This window comes from Podarcis liolepis (genome assembly GCF_965112155.1).
Source record: "Podarcis liolepis genome assembly, chromosome: 17".
Taxonomy (NCBI): Eukaryota; Metazoa; Chordata; class Lepidosauria; order Squamata; family Lacertidae; genus Podarcis; species Podarcis liolepis.
Genome location: NC_139571.1, coordinates 37,105,702 through 37,120,612, shown reverse-complemented (window position 1 = coordinate 37,120,612; position 14,911 = coordinate 37,105,702). Strand labels below are relative to the sequence as shown.

The following is a 14,911-nucleotide window of genomic DNA, read 5'->3' as shown; positions in this document are numbered from 1 at the left end:
GGGCTTGCCGATCAGAAGGTCGGCGGTTTGAATCCCCGTGATGGGGTGAGCTTCTGTTGCTCTGTCCCTGCTCCTGCCAACCTAGCAGTTCAAAAGCACACCAGTGCAAGTAGATAAATAGGTACTGGTGTGGCGGGAAGGTAAACGGCGTTCCTGTGTGCTCTGGCTTCCGTCACGGCATTCGGTGCACCAGAAGTGGTTTAGTCATGCTGGCCACATGACCTGGAAAGCTGTCTGTGGTCAAACGCTGGCTCCCTCGGCCCGAAAGCGAGATGACCACCGCAACCCCATAGTCTTTACATTTACCATATATCATGGCTATCAATAACATGTGTGCTGCAGGAAACATGTGTAACACTCCTGTTTCCCCTTCCTCCAAAAGGCTGGGTCGTCCTCTTATATACCTGCTGGGATTGACAAGGCATCTGACCCTCACCTGAATCTCATAGCTCACCAATTAACCAACTCATAGCCAACTCATAGCCAAACCAATTAACAAACTAGAAGGATTACTGTTAATAGCACCAGTTTTCCTATAACTTGATATTGCCGGATAGTTTTGATGAACTGCAAATGCATGTTTAGTTTGCTTTCTGTTGCCACCCTGGAACTTTTCTTTATTAGTGCCACTTTGTTTTGTACGATTCCTTGCAAATGAAGGAAAACAACTTTTCTGAGAGCCAGTGTGGTGTAGTGGTTAAGAGCAGTAGTCACGTAATCTGGGGAACCGGGTTCGTGTCCCCGCTCCTCCACATGCAGCTGCTGGGTGACCTTGGGCTAGTCACACGTCTTTGAAGTCTCACAGCCCCACTCACCTCACAGAGTGTTTGTTGTGGGGGAGGAAGGGAAAGGAGAATGTTAGCCGCTTTGAGACTCCTTAAAGGGAGTGAAAGGCGGGATATCAAATCCAAACTCCTCTTCTTCTTCTTCTTCTTCTTCTTCTTCTTCTTCTTCTTCTTGTATATGTTGATAATATAATTTTGGTTACTGAGGACTAACAAGATTCTACAAAAACAAGGTTGGGTGCAGGCCTGGTCAGGACATAGGCATCTTGACTGTAACAAAGGTGACCTGTGTGCTTGCTTGCTTGATTAACAACTGTTGGGAACTTCAAGGTCCCTGCTCTCCCTTCTTATGGTCTTTATACTGGACCTGGAGACTCCAATAGAGAGCATTCCATGTCAAGAAGAAGGGCAAGTGGGCACTCTATCAAATGACAGGGCAGGAGCTACACGGAACAGGGCCTTTTCACTGGTGGTGCCCATTGTATGCCTCACTCTTCCCAGACCTCTTGGCCTGCATTTTGGAGCTTTATAATTTAGGAAGACTTTGGAAGAACAAGTCTTATCAGTTGCTGACATATGAGCGGATTTTATTTGCTTCTATTCTGTGCTTCTGGTGCACTAGGGTTTACACCAGCGTAAATGAGTTGACCAGGATGAGAGAAGGGAGATGTCAGGGATGATTCGGAGAAGCAATGGACAGAAGAGGTGGAACAGGGGTTCAGAGATGCTGCAACCACTCAGAAGCTCAGGAAGGAAGCTCAGACTCAGGAAGGGAGGGGGCTTTCAAATCAGCACAGACAAGGAGGGAAATGAAACGTAAGGATTAAAGATGTCTCACACAATTCCCACTCCTAGTTTGTTGGCACAGGAATCGTGGGAAGCCACTCCCTGAATCTGACTCAACGGGTTCGGGCGCATAATTATGAAGTGTAACTGTTTTTTGTATATATGTAATAAAGACTGTAAATACTAATGTTGACTGTGCCGGAGTGTTAATGCAAAAGGGAAACGCCACCTTTACAGGATACAGTTTACAAGCTTTCTCCATTACCTGCACAGCAGGGGATGTTCAGTCAACAGTGCAAAGGCTGAGCTGAAGCATTCCCTGCTGGTTACCTGCTTTCAGCAATAGGGGTCACTGTTTGGTAGTACCCAATTGGTTAGCTGTCAGATTCTAGAGCTTCCTATTGGTGGCTCTTAGGTAATTCACAAAATACAGAGTCCATTCATAAAACACAGTATTCATTCATAAAGCAGTAACATAAATCTGCATTGCTACATATTGGGTGTATATTTCAGCGGTTGAACGTACAAGTTTATGGCCATGATGTAGTGTAGTGCTTATGCGACTGTGAATAAAAGGTGGCTGGGCTCATTGTCTCAGGGTTTGGGGGGGGGGAAGAGGTGACAAAACTGATTTCCAATAAGTGCCCCCTTTATTTCCATAAAAAGTCCTTGAGTCTGTACTCTGAATGGTGATACCAGGGACCTAGAGGGTGCAGGGCTTGTCAGTCCAACCCCTGCACAGTCTCATCAGGGCTGACCTTAAGGCAATTGGAGCAACTGGGCCAAATTGGGCCCCACGGGCCGCTCCTAAGGGGGGCCCTGCACTAGAGCAATCTAGATGGATTTTATTTATATCTATAAGATTTTGCAGACTTTGGCTGTGAACTGGGGCCCTACAAAAAAAAAAAATTCAAGTTGCGCCCCACTGCTTCAAATTGGGCCTTACTGGCTAGCCCTGAGTCTCATAGTTGCTGGGCCTGAGTTGCCCTGCCCTTGCATGAAGTCTTGGGTTTGCAATTTTGGGAGAGGGGAGACTACGGCACTGGGGAGCGGGCGGGCTGGCGAGGCCCCCTAGATTTAGAGGCCCAAGTAGTCCTGCCCTCACATGAAGTCTTGGGTTTGCAATTTGGGGAGGAGGAGACTGCCCGCTGGGCACTGGGGAGCGGGAGGGCTGGTGAGGCCCCCTAGATTTAGAGGCCCTAGGCTTCAGCCTACTTAGCCTATACATAAATCCAGCACTAGCTGTGGACCATGAGTTCCCCTACCTTACATAAGAATAATACACTGGTAAAAGTGCATACATGTGATGTGAAGGGTGGGAAACCTCTGCCCCCTATAGGTGTTGTTAGACTCCATTTCCCATCAGCCCCAGCCAGAATGGCTGGTGGTCAGGGCTATGGGAGTTGTAGTCCAACAACATCGAGAACGCAGAATAAGAAAGTCCTAATGGAACATCCCAAATTATTTCCCCACCTGTCAGCAGTAAGCATAGCAACGTGAACTCAAAATCAATTTCAATGGAAGACACAGCAAGAAAAGGCAAGGTTTTCATTATGTAGGCTCAGCTACACCAGTAAGTGTACAGTACAACCAGCTTTGGAAGCAGCTGCTTAATAATAATAATAATAATAATAATAATAATAATAATTTTATTATTTATACCCAGCCCATCTGGCTGGGTTTCCCCAGTCACTCTCGGCAGCTTACAACACATATAAAAACATAGTAAAACGTCAAACATTTTTAAAGAAAACTTTCAGCGAGTAGAACTAATGAAGGAACCTTGAGAACAAATAATCTGAAAGCAGTTTTGGAATCATGCACACACCAGCTCAAGTCACTGGTTTGGAAACTCAGGATTCCAGTTTGGCAACTTGGAAAAAAACAAAAACTCGTTGTTATTAAACCAGTGTCACTGACTCTACCTTGATTTCCCACCTCAAATGTGCTTTCATTCTAGATCCCCTGGTCTGCGCAGCGCAGGGCAGAACAGAGCGAGGAGCTGGGACGGGGAGTAATTGGCACAGGCCTATGATTCTGAGGAGGCCGACTTTGAGTATTTGCTCTGTTCTGTTACTTGTTGGCACTGTGGGTTAAACCACAGAGCCTGGGACTTGCCGATCAGAAGGTTGGCGGTTCGAATCCCCGCAACGGAGTGAGCTCCCGTTCCTCGGTCCCAGCTCCTGCCAACCTAGCAGTTCGAAAGCACATCAAAGTGCAAGTAGATAAATAGGTACCGCTCGGGTGGGAAGGTAAACGGCATTTCCGTGCGCTGCTCTGGTTCTCCAGAAGCGGCTTAGTCATGCTGGCCACATGACCCGGAAGCTGTCTGCGGACAAACGCCGGCTCCCATGGCCTATAGAGCAAGATGAGCGCCGCAACCCCAGAGTTGGTCACGACTGGACCTAATGGTCAGGGGTCGCTTTACCTTTACCTTTTTTATGCACGACACGAGCAGTTTCAAATGGGGTCTACATTTTCTGTCCAGCCTGGGCCCATTACCAGCTTTGCACAGCCCTGGGTCTAGCCAGGGGGGGAAGTGTCAAATAACTGTAGGGACAGCACACACAAAAAGTGTATGCTTGTGTGGTCTTCAAAGAGATTACCTAAATCTTCCTAGAGAATGGCTTGTATATAGTTTATGAACAATTGCAGCAGGCAGGCAAACCAGGCGTTCATGTGGAGGGAAGGCATGACACATAATGTGGTGGAAATACAACAGGTTATCTTTTTAGAAAGCACTATGGAACAAGCTGTCAATAAATGCAACTCTCAGCAAGTATAACTTGCGCCGCTTTTGTTGTTGCATCATCAGGAACGGCATCTCTACAGTCCACGTAGAGTCCACATATTAAACATGCTGATCCCAACGCACCAATTGGTCTGTCGAATGATCGCCTGGAGGGACAGCACAGGGCTGTGGAAAATCCACAGGAATAGATCCTAGTCTTCGCTTCCGGAATTGCAGGAGACTTGGGTTATTCAAAAGCGTGTAAAGCAACAGCCATCTTTTCCTGGCTCTGCCTGATACCCTGGGAGCTAAAAACAAGACTGACAATTAAATTTTCAAACATCAGCAACATGCATGCACCACAACCTCTATACCTTATTTATAAGGCTTCCATTTTGTTTCCAGGTAATAATAATAATAATTTGTACCCCACCCATCTGGCTGGGTTTCCCCAGCCACTCTGGGCAGCTTCCAGAGAGACCAAAAAGACACTAAAATGTCACACATTAAAAACTTCCCTGAACAGGGCCGCCTTAAGATGTATTCTGAATGTCAGGTTGTTGTTTATCGCTTTGACATCTGCTGGGAGGGCGTTCCACAGGGCAGGCGCCACCACCGAGAAGGCCCTCTGCCTGGTTCCCTGTAGCTTTGCAGCTGTAGGTACAACTCTAGGTGCTCACGTTAGTGTTTAAAGCTCAAAGTAACTTAGGCCCCAAATATCTGCAAGACCACCTCCTTCCCTCCAGACCATCGTGGAGGTCAAAATCAGTGGAGGGGACCCTCCTGGTAGTTCCATCACTCTCAGCTGTTTATGGGATGGCAGCCCTAGAGAAGGCATTCACTGTAGCAGCCCCAAAGTTGTAGAATTCCCTTCCCACAGATGCGTGTCTGGCACTTTCATTAAGCCACTCTCATCAGAGGCTGAAAACGCACCTCTTTACCCTGGCCTTTGATACCTGAAATACATATCTTAGAACCAACCCTATTCACTTGAATGCTAATCCTTTTTAAAAATTAGGCTTCTAATTGCCGTAACCCACCCTGGGGGAGACTAATGACTGTTCTGAAAGACCTTTCCTTTTGTTCCTTTCCCTTGGAGCACTCAGAAGTCGCTTTCAAAGAGTCAATTGACTGCAGTAAAATAATTATTTATTTTGCCATGACAAGAATGGTACAGACAAGCTCATGCTCATTGCCTGCCCCCCTTCTCTGGGCTTGCCAGCCTTTTTTATACCCTCTGGGACGGATGATCATTTGATTTCCCAGAAAACACGTGATTTGCGGGAAATGGTATAGAATTTAGCTTTATTTCCAGTCCCTCCTTCCTCCTGTTTCAGCCTCCCTCCCTCTGGGGTTACAATAACATCCATTCAACCTTGCTCTTTATCTCTGCCAGACATTCCTGAGAGAGGCCTATTTTCACTGTAACATCTAAACAACAAGAAAAAGCCTTGTCCTTCTGGCTGGTGTAACAACCTCCCCCCCCCTTAAAGGTAGGGGTTTGGGGATAACACATGAGAGAGGAGGAAATGTTTTTGGGATCATATAGAGAACAACATTTTAATGGCCCTTCAGTACAACCACAAAAGACATTTGAAATTGGTGTCAGGTAGGTCGGACCTAGGGTTGGCTCCTGAAGCAAACCACAAAATGGTGCCTCCCTCCCCATCAGGGAACAAGAGGTGACTGGAGATCTACATCAGGAACAAGGGAAGAATAATTGGGATCTGCTGCCTCATGGATGGGTTGGCCCTGGTTGGACCAACTAGCCAACCTGTCAACCTCAATCACATACAGTACTTATAACATTCAGTGTTTGGACAGCGAATTGTACAGCTGCGAAAGCAGAGACTTTAAAAACAAAACAAAACCCTAGAATGGAATTTGAACAGTGCTGCTGTGAGTGAATGGAGTTTTCAAAGAATATGTAGTGTTGCCAACTGGCCGGGGGTGAGGTTGGAGTGGAACTCACCAGCTCTTATGCACTTAAAGGCAGCTTGCTCAGCAGAAATCAGTAGCGGTAGCTTTTCATGGCACAGACACTGATAATGTCCTCATATCCAACTGCTGTTACAAGGCCCAGGAACAGTGGGCTGATGAAACGTTGGCAATCTAAGAATAAGTGGGGCACATGTCTTTTTTGTTTGTCCTTTGCTAGGTAAAGGTAAAGGGACCCCTGACCATAAGGTCCAGTCGTGGCCGACTCTGGGGTTGTGGTGCTCATCTTGTTTTACTGGCTGAGGAAGCCGGCATACAGCTTCCGGGCCATGTGGCCAGCATGGCTAAGCCGCTTCTGGCGAACCAGAGCAGCACATGGAAACGCTGTTTACCTTCCTGCCAGAGCGGTACCTATTTATCTACTTGCACTTTGAGGTGCTTTTGAACTGCTAGGTTGGCAGGAGCAGGGACCGAGCAATGGGAGCTCACCCCGTTGCGGGGATTCAAACTGCCAATCTTCTGATCAGCAAGTCCTAGGCTCTGTGGTTTAACCCACAGCGCCACCCGTGTCCCATTGGCCCTTGCTAGCCCAGAACAAATTTTGAGTTTCTGAACTTCCTGTTCTTGGGAAGAAGGGATTGGGTTTTTAAGAATTAGAAAACATCCAGGACAGACAGTTTTTAATGTGTACGTTTTTTCAGTTCCTTGGTGGTAGCGATATTTGGAGCCATCCTCACAACTGCAGAGTTACGATTTGCGAAACATATCTTTAGGTACCAGGCAAAAGCATTCCTCATCTCCCAGGCCTTTGGCTAATTAATCAATGGCCTTTTAAACTATGGAGTGTGTGTGTGTGTGTGTGTGTGTGTGTGTGTGTGTGTTATTGTTTTGCTTGTTACTATGTTACATATTTTTAATACAGTCAAACCTTGGTCGTCAAATGTAATCTGTCCCGGAAGGCCGTTCGACTTCCGAAATGTTTGACAACCAAAAACTGAAAGCGGAAGCCTCGATACAATAGGGAAACTCAAAATGGAAGCTGTGTAGCACATTCGACTTCCGAAAATCATTTGAAAACCAGAACATTTACTTCCGGGGTTTTGGCATTCGGGAGCCGAAACATAGAATAACAGAGGCGTTCGGGAACCAAGGTTTGACTGTACTGTAAATCGCCCTGTCATCCTTGGGTGAAGGGCAGTATATCAAAGAAAGAAAGAAAGAAAGAAAGAAAGAAAGAAAGAAAGAAAGAAAGAAAGAAAGAAGGAAACAGCTAGAGACACAAACATACAGTGGTGCCCCGCAAGACGAAATTAATTCGTTCCGCAAGTTTTGTCGTCTAGCGAATTTTTCGTCTTGCGAATCACGAAATCCCATAGGTATGCATTGAAATTCAATTAATGCGTTCCTATGGTCAAAAAAAGTCCAAACAAAGCCAAATTTGGTACAACAACAGTTTATTAACTGCTCTTTAAAGTCAGACATACTGTAAAGAGCAGTTCAAAAATTGAAGGGAAAATAAATTAACTTTATAAACAAAACATGTCTTTGTTTTTAGACAAAGGAAACAAAGTCGCGAGACGTTTTCGGCTTGCGAAGCAAGCCCATAGGGAAATTCGTCTTGCGAGGCAAATCGAAAACGGAAAAACCTTTCGTCTAGCGAGTTTTTTGTCTTGCGAGGCATTCGTCTTGCGAGGTACCACTGTATAAGCTTTGTTAAATAGACTCCCAGCATTTCTGATAGTTTACCTATTTCCCGCATGTCCGTGTTTTCGGTGGGTCCATTGACTTTTTGCCATTGCCTCTGTCTGATTTTGGTATCCAGGATGTGGCAGAAGCAGACAAGGATGGGGTTCGAGTGGTAGTGGTCCATCAAGATCATTGCAACCCAGGACTTGTGTGCTACAGTGAAATAAACACCATTCACCTGTTGATGCCAAACGCACCCTTCCATCCCCACAATGAAGCCACGATGCATTGGAAATGTAGATCGGTTCCGTATTTTGAGAACTTCCCAGTATCCACAGCATCCGTCTCTCGGGGTGCTTACCTTTATCACAGCCTTCAAAGCCCTTTGGCATCACTGGCCTGTCCAATCGTCCAATCAGGAAGGCTCCCAGGACAGTGCTGCGTAACACTCTCATGAGGCAGGAAAACAAGCCCACCACCACCGAGTGGAAGAATAAAAAGTAGCTGAAGTTTACAAAGGCTTTCCTGAAAAGGAAGAGAAGTCTCAGCTGAGCAGTTCCACAGTCGTCACCCCCCCACAGAAAAAAACTGGAGGCAGGACCAGGTGTATTTGCTTTCGAACTACAGCAAACATAGCTCAGACCAAAGCATAAATATTCTCCAAGTCTGAATTTGAAGGCAGATGCGGTTGCACTGAGCTTGCTACAATATTCAGAAATGCTTAGTGATTGTTCCTGCGCGTAGCTTAAGGAAATAAAGGTCATATAGTACTATATAATTAAAGTTGTTGAATTTGAATAACTGTACTTGTTGAACGGTTGAAAAAGCTTTACTGCATTAACCCTGGACAAAAAGAAGGTGTCAGAAAGAGCTTGTTGCTTCCAAGAAAATACAGATATACAAATGCATGTAAATAAGGGGAAATAGACATAAGTGATTTCACCCCATTAATCACCTCTCTTGGAATACAAGAGGGTAGCACTTTGACTTGAATTACACAAGCAGCGCCATTGCTATTCCCTTTGTTTGCAGCAGAGGGAGTCAAAGTAGACATTATTGGACTAGCAACTCCCATCAGCCTCAGTCAGCATAGTCAGTGGTCAGAGATGATGGGAATTGTAGTACAACAGTATCTGAAGAGCACTAAGTTCATTATGCCTGGTTTATTGGTTTTTAATAAGGAATATAGGCAGACCAGAATATGAAAAGACAAGCAGAGACAGGAAACAGGGAGGAGACAGAGAGTCATATATGATTAAAGGTGGGCGCCATTTTGCAACATGGGTTTAAAGGTAAATTCTGGTTCTGAAAAAGACTATGGACTGCGGGTGTCATAGAAGGTTTGTTTAGGGACTCGAAGGAGTTGCAACTTGGAGCTGATTGACATGTTCAGAAGAATCTTGTGGCAGAGGGAACATTTCAGATTGCGGGAAGGGAGAAAGCAAGAGTTTCATCACCATTAAAAAAAATGAATGAAGAAACAGATAATCAGTGGTGGCCTTTTTATAAATATAACATGCTGCAGGGATAGCTCATAGAATTGTAGAGTTGGAAGGGACCCAGGGGTCATCTAGTCCAACCCACTGCAGTGCAGGAATCTCAAAAAAAAAAGCATCCATGATGACCATAAAATCTCTGATTAAAACCCTCCAAGGAAGGAAAGTCCACAACCTCCTGAGGGAGACTTCCCATCTCCCCATCATGCGTGATTTTCCTAGATGCCCTAATGGAATACCTTTATTCAAGGAATTGAAGACCAGGAATAGTCTCACTCCCTGATACCAACCTGTTGTCAAGTGCCAGAGGTCTCTGATCGTCTTTTGGTGAAATCTTCGGCTGAAGAAAGACTCGAGAACCTGCAAACAACTCCAGCCTCCTCAAAAGCATGACGAGGACAAATGAAAGACTGTGAGGCAGAAAAGGAAGATAAAACTATTTTAAGAAAATTATAACCACTGCAAGGAAGTGGAGATAAAGAGTTGTTTTCAGGTAAGTTCTACTCAGACCAACTGACATGAATGTAAAAGGACCCTCTAGACAGTTAAGTCCAGTCAAAGGCGACTCTGGGGTTGCGGCGCTAATCTCGCTTTTCAGGCCGAGGGAGCCAGCGTTTGTCCACAGATAGCTTTCCGGGTCATGTGGCCATCATGACTAAACTGCTTCTGGCGCAATGGGACACCGTGATGAAAACCAGAGCACACAGAACACCATTTACCTTCCCGCCGCAGTGGTACCTATTTATCTACTTGCACTGGCATGCTTTAGAACTGCTAGATTGGCAGGAGCTGGGACAGGGCAACAGGAGCTCACTCCGTCGCAGATTTGAACTGCCGACCTTCTGATTGGCAAGGCCAAGAGGCTCAGTGGTTTAGACCACAGCTCCATCTGCTCCCTACTTGAAATGAATGAACCTAAGACAGTGGTGTACAAACTTTTTTCAAAGAGGGCCAGATTTGATGAAGTGAAGGGCCGTGAGGGCCAACCAAAGAGTCAACGAGGGTTGTTGACCTTTTTTGCTAAGGTTTTTTTAGGATTTTACCCCTGGAAGTAAACTGCCACAGGGGGTGGATTTAACCAACCAGCGGGCTGGATTAGGCCCCTGAGATGGACTTTGGACCTGCCTGACCTAAGATAAAAAGGTAAAGGTACCCCTGCCCATATGGGCCAGTCTTGACAGACTCTAGGGTTGTGCGCCCATCTCACTCAAGAGGCCGGGGGCCAGCGCTGTCCGTAGACACTTCCGGGTCACGTGGCCAGCGTGACAAGCTGCATCTGGTGAGCCAGCACAGCACACGGAAATGCCGTTTACCTTCCCACTAGTAAGCTGTCCCTATTTATCTACTTGCACCCGGGGGTGCTTTCGAACTGCTAGGTTGGCAGGCGCTGGGGCTGAGCAACGGGAGCGCACCCCGCCGCGGGGATTCGAACCGCCGACCTTTCAATCGGCAAGCCCTAGGCGCTGAGGCTTTTACCCACAGCGCCACCCGCGTCCTGACCTAAGATAAGCATGCCCATTAACTTCAATGGGCCTGCTCCATGCCCCCCCCCAAATAATCACAAGACGCAACACATGCCCATCAACTTTAAGGGGACCTGACTCCCTCAAATATTTTATGTGGGGGAGCAAAGGGACCTCAGGCCCTAGGAACTGGCTCCTATGCCACAGAACAATCACTCCAATCCTCAATCTCTCATCAGTGAATTAAAAAAAATAAATCTTTATTTGTTTAGTGGAATCTGTACAGTGCTTAGCTGTTAAAACCTTCAAGTGCTTTATATAAAATACAGTCGTACCTCAGAAGTCGAACGGAATCTGTTCTGGAAGTCCATTCGACTTCCAAAACATTCAAAAACCAAATTGTGGCTTCTGATTGGCTGCAGGAACCCACAGAACCCGCGTCAGACGTTCGGGTTCCAAAGAACGTTCGCAAACCAGAACACTCACTTCCGGGTTTGCGGCATTCAGGCGCCAAAACATTCGACTCACAAGGTGTTCAACTTCCGAGGTATGACTGTAATATATACTATAAAGTAATCATTAACAAAAGAAGTTAGCCCTTTTCTTTTTTTCGTTTACAAATTATAAAAAGCCGTTATTATTTTTAAGAAAAGAGAGCTATTCTTCTGAAAACTGACACTTACATCACGGTTCCCCACTTGTCCAGAAGTTTGGCCCATTCACCATGTACCATGGGCAAAATAATCACATACACAAGAATCATCCCAGCTACAAACTGCATCAGATGCATGATCAGGTAACCTGGATGGAAGATAAAAGTTGTCAACATGGAATTGGGGGAGAGGGATGGTAACACCAGCCCCCTATGAACTTATGCCAAAGGCCCGAGAGACAAGTTATCACATACCCCATATTATGTATGCGATTTGGTAAGCGGTGAATCTTCCCAGTGCTAGCTGTTGATGTAAAGACAAAAAGAAAGGACGATTCGTTTATGCAGGCATGCCACAAACACAATTTGGAAGCAAAAAATATAAATATAACTATTGTGTTTCCAAGCACAATTCCAAGTGTTGGTGCTGACCCTTAAAGCCCTATACCTGAAGGAGTGTCTCCACCCCCATCGTTCAGCCTACACACTGAGGTCCAGCTCTGAGGGCCTTCTGGTGATTCTCTCATTGTGGTAAGTGAGGTTACAGGGAACCAGGCAGAGGGCCTTCTCGTTGGTGGCACCTGCCCTGTGGAATGCCCTCCCATCAGATGTCAAGGAAATAAACAACTATCTGATGATTAGAAGACACCTGAAGGCAGTCCTGTTTAGGGAAGTTTTAAATGACTGATGTTTTAATGTATTTTTAATCTCTGGTTGGAAGCCGCCCAGAGTGGGCGGGGTATAAGTAATAAATTATTATTATTATTATTATTATTATTATTATTATTATTATTATTATTTCAGATGATGATGTGGTTGCTTGAGAGTAAACAGGCAAGACTCCGACCTGTCTTTTCCAGGCTTTATTCTAGGTGCAAACTATTTACAGTGAAGAGCGTCATAAGTTCATGTCTGGCTCAATTGCTAGCAGAATCTGGGAGTGGTTGGTTTTTGTACCTCCCCCAGCATAAAAGTTGCGTCACCCCCAACCTTTTCCGTCCCTCCCTGCGCTGAAGCCTACTGCGCAGAATGGGTGCTGGCAGGGGCATACTTCCCGCCTCTCCGGCTTGCTCAGGGTCGGTGTTGAGGCTCTCCCTAGCATCCCCTGGCCCCTGGTGGGGCTTTCCTCCTCGCAGGAAGAGGAACTGCTTCGCAAGATTTTTGGAAGCTCCCTATAACACAATTGCCTTTCCATCTCTCACCTCTGAGCTGATGGCAGTTCCCTGACATATTATTATTATTATTATTATTATTATTATTATTATTATTATACCTCGCCCATCTGGCTAGGTTTCCCCAGCCACTCTGGGCAGCCTACAGCACATTAAAATTGTAAAACATCAAACATTAAAAGCTTCCCTAAACAGGGCTGCCTTCAGATGTCTTCTAAAAGTCTGGTAATTGTTTTTCTCTTCGACATCTGGTGGGAGGGCCTTTCACAGGTTGGGTGCCACTACTGAGAAGGCCCTCTGCCTGGTTCCCTGTAACCTCACAGTGAGGGAACCACCAGAAGGCCCTCGGAGCTGGACCTCAGTGTCCGGGCTGAACGGGGGTGGAGACGCTCCTTCAGGTATAGGAATGAAAACTCCTATATAGGGGTGGAAATAGGAGGTTAGGAGTAAAAACTCACCACACATTGAGTAGATGGCACAGTTTCCGATTCCGATTCCGTCAGAAAGTAGCACTTTTTGCCTGCCCGCAGTTTCTTTATGTGTTTTCTAGTGAGGAAAGCATTTTTTTTAAATGTTTGAAGGCATTGCTCTAGTAGGTAACATCTGGATCTTTTGAAAGGCAGGTCCCATCATCCCCAGCCAGCATGTCCAATGGCCAGGGGTGATAGGAATTGTAGTCCGACAACATGTGGAAGCAACCAGGTTAGGGAAGGCTACCTTCACACCTCCTCTAACATCTGTATGACACAAGAAGGGGAAAGTCTCGATTTTAGCATCAGTAGCCAGATACCTAAAATCAGGAGCAGCGTGGTGCCCTCCTGATATTGTTAGACTACAATACCCATCATCCCTGACCATTGGACATGCTGGTTTAGACTGATGGGAATTGTAGTCCCACGGCATCTGTAGGGCACCACATTAGCTACTTCTCTACTAAGAATCTATCACACGCGTAGAAGAAGGAAATTTGTGTGTCGCCACCACCAGCCAGAAGTGCCAACTTGCCCCTGCAACCGTGAGTGCCGGAGGCCATGAGAAGAGAAGAGTTTGGATTTGATATCCCGCTTTATCACTACCCTAAGGAGTCTCAAAGAGACTAACATTCTCCTTTCCCTTCCTCCCCCACAACAAACACTCTGTGAGGTGAGTGGGGCTGAGAGGCTTCAGAGAAGTGTGACTGGCCCAAGGTCACCCAGCAGCTGCATGTGGAGGAGCGGAGACGCGAACCCAGTTCACCAGAATACGAGACTACTGCCCTTAACCACTACACCACACTGGCGTGCATGGCCCTGGCACCAAAATTTGTGGGTGCCTAGCCCCTTCATGGGCAATTTTGTGGGTGCTCGGGCACCTAGGATCCCAGGGAGTTGGCATATATGCCACCACCACAAGAGAAGCTCAGTTGCAGACTCCCCAGGAATAATCAGTTCTCTCTTGCCTAGGACAAGTTCACCTTAAAAAAAAGTTATTTATTGTTTCATATAAAAACCCTCCACAGTTTCCATCCAACTTCATCGGCTTATGACAGTACCATGAAGTCCTGCTGCTTTGTCAGGGAAATAGTTGGACCAGTTTCACTGGAAGACCAAATGAAAAAGCATTCTCCATTTGTGGATCTAGCAAGGGTCTTGGCCCACAGGGTTGCAGAAAACACCCGGTTTCACTGAGTGATGAAGCAGCAGTGCCACAGATGACTAACTTCGGTTAGTATTATGTCTCCACTGGCTTTTTCGACAGTTTGCCCAGACCACAGTATAGCAAGCTCACTATTACCCCACACTGTCAACCGTGGTTTGTCGCCGGTGAAAATGCCCATATGAAAACCAGGCTAACCACAGTTATCATCAAACCTGAAAGGGAAGAGGGAATGCCCGTGCGAGTGGGCAAGCCCAGTGGACGTTCCCAAATCCTGATAAGGCAATTGCCAGTATTACTTTTGCCCTAGGATATCCACAGCATATCCATACCTGTAGCAGGCTAACATTAACAGTACGTAAGCAACACTCATGACAGAGGAAGTAACGGTTGTGCAAATCCAAACACCTGTGAAACAAGCAAAAAGACACAATCCATACAATATTCTTTGAACACATTGGAAAATATGAACTGACTTAGCCATGCCAGGAACACTTTCAGTTTGAAAACAAACAATGCAAAACATGTGCTTATCACTGATCTTCTAAACATCTGTACTGTACTGAA

At 46.1% G+C, this 14,911-nt stretch overlaps 1 protein-coding gene across 4 annotated transcripts in view; it reads right to left on the bottom strand.

Annotated features, from left to right (window-relative positions):
- Positions 1–3,203: 3,203 nt before the first annotated feature.
- LOC310696355 (stimulated by retinoic acid gene 6 protein-like) overlaps positions 3,204–14,911 on the bottom strand; it is a 53,691-nt gene continuing 41,983 nt past the window's right edge. The window contains exons 11-18 of one of the 4 annotated variants that reach the window (XM_083481792.1): positions 14,677–14,752; positions 13,168–13,255; positions 11,793–11,841; positions 11,569–11,686; positions 9,713–9,832; positions 8,288–8,451; positions 7,987–8,139; positions 3,204–4,622 (exon numbers count right to left, since the gene is read on the bottom strand). In XM_083481792.1, the coding sequence (XP_083337918.1) occupies positions 4,423–4,622; positions 7,987–8,139; positions 8,288–8,451; positions 9,713–9,832; positions 11,569–11,686; positions 11,793–11,841; positions 13,168–13,255; positions 14,677–14,752 (968 nt within the window). In that variant the 3' untranslated portion in view covers positions 3,204–4,422. Of the gene's footprint in view, positions 4,623–6,780; positions 7,511–7,937; positions 8,140–8,287; positions 8,452–9,712; positions 9,833–11,568; positions 11,687–11,792; positions 11,842–13,167; positions 13,256–14,676; positions 14,753–14,911 lie in introns of those variants that run through there. The other 3 variants (XM_083481793.1, XM_083481791.1, XM_083481794.1) reach the window with 3 other exon arrangements.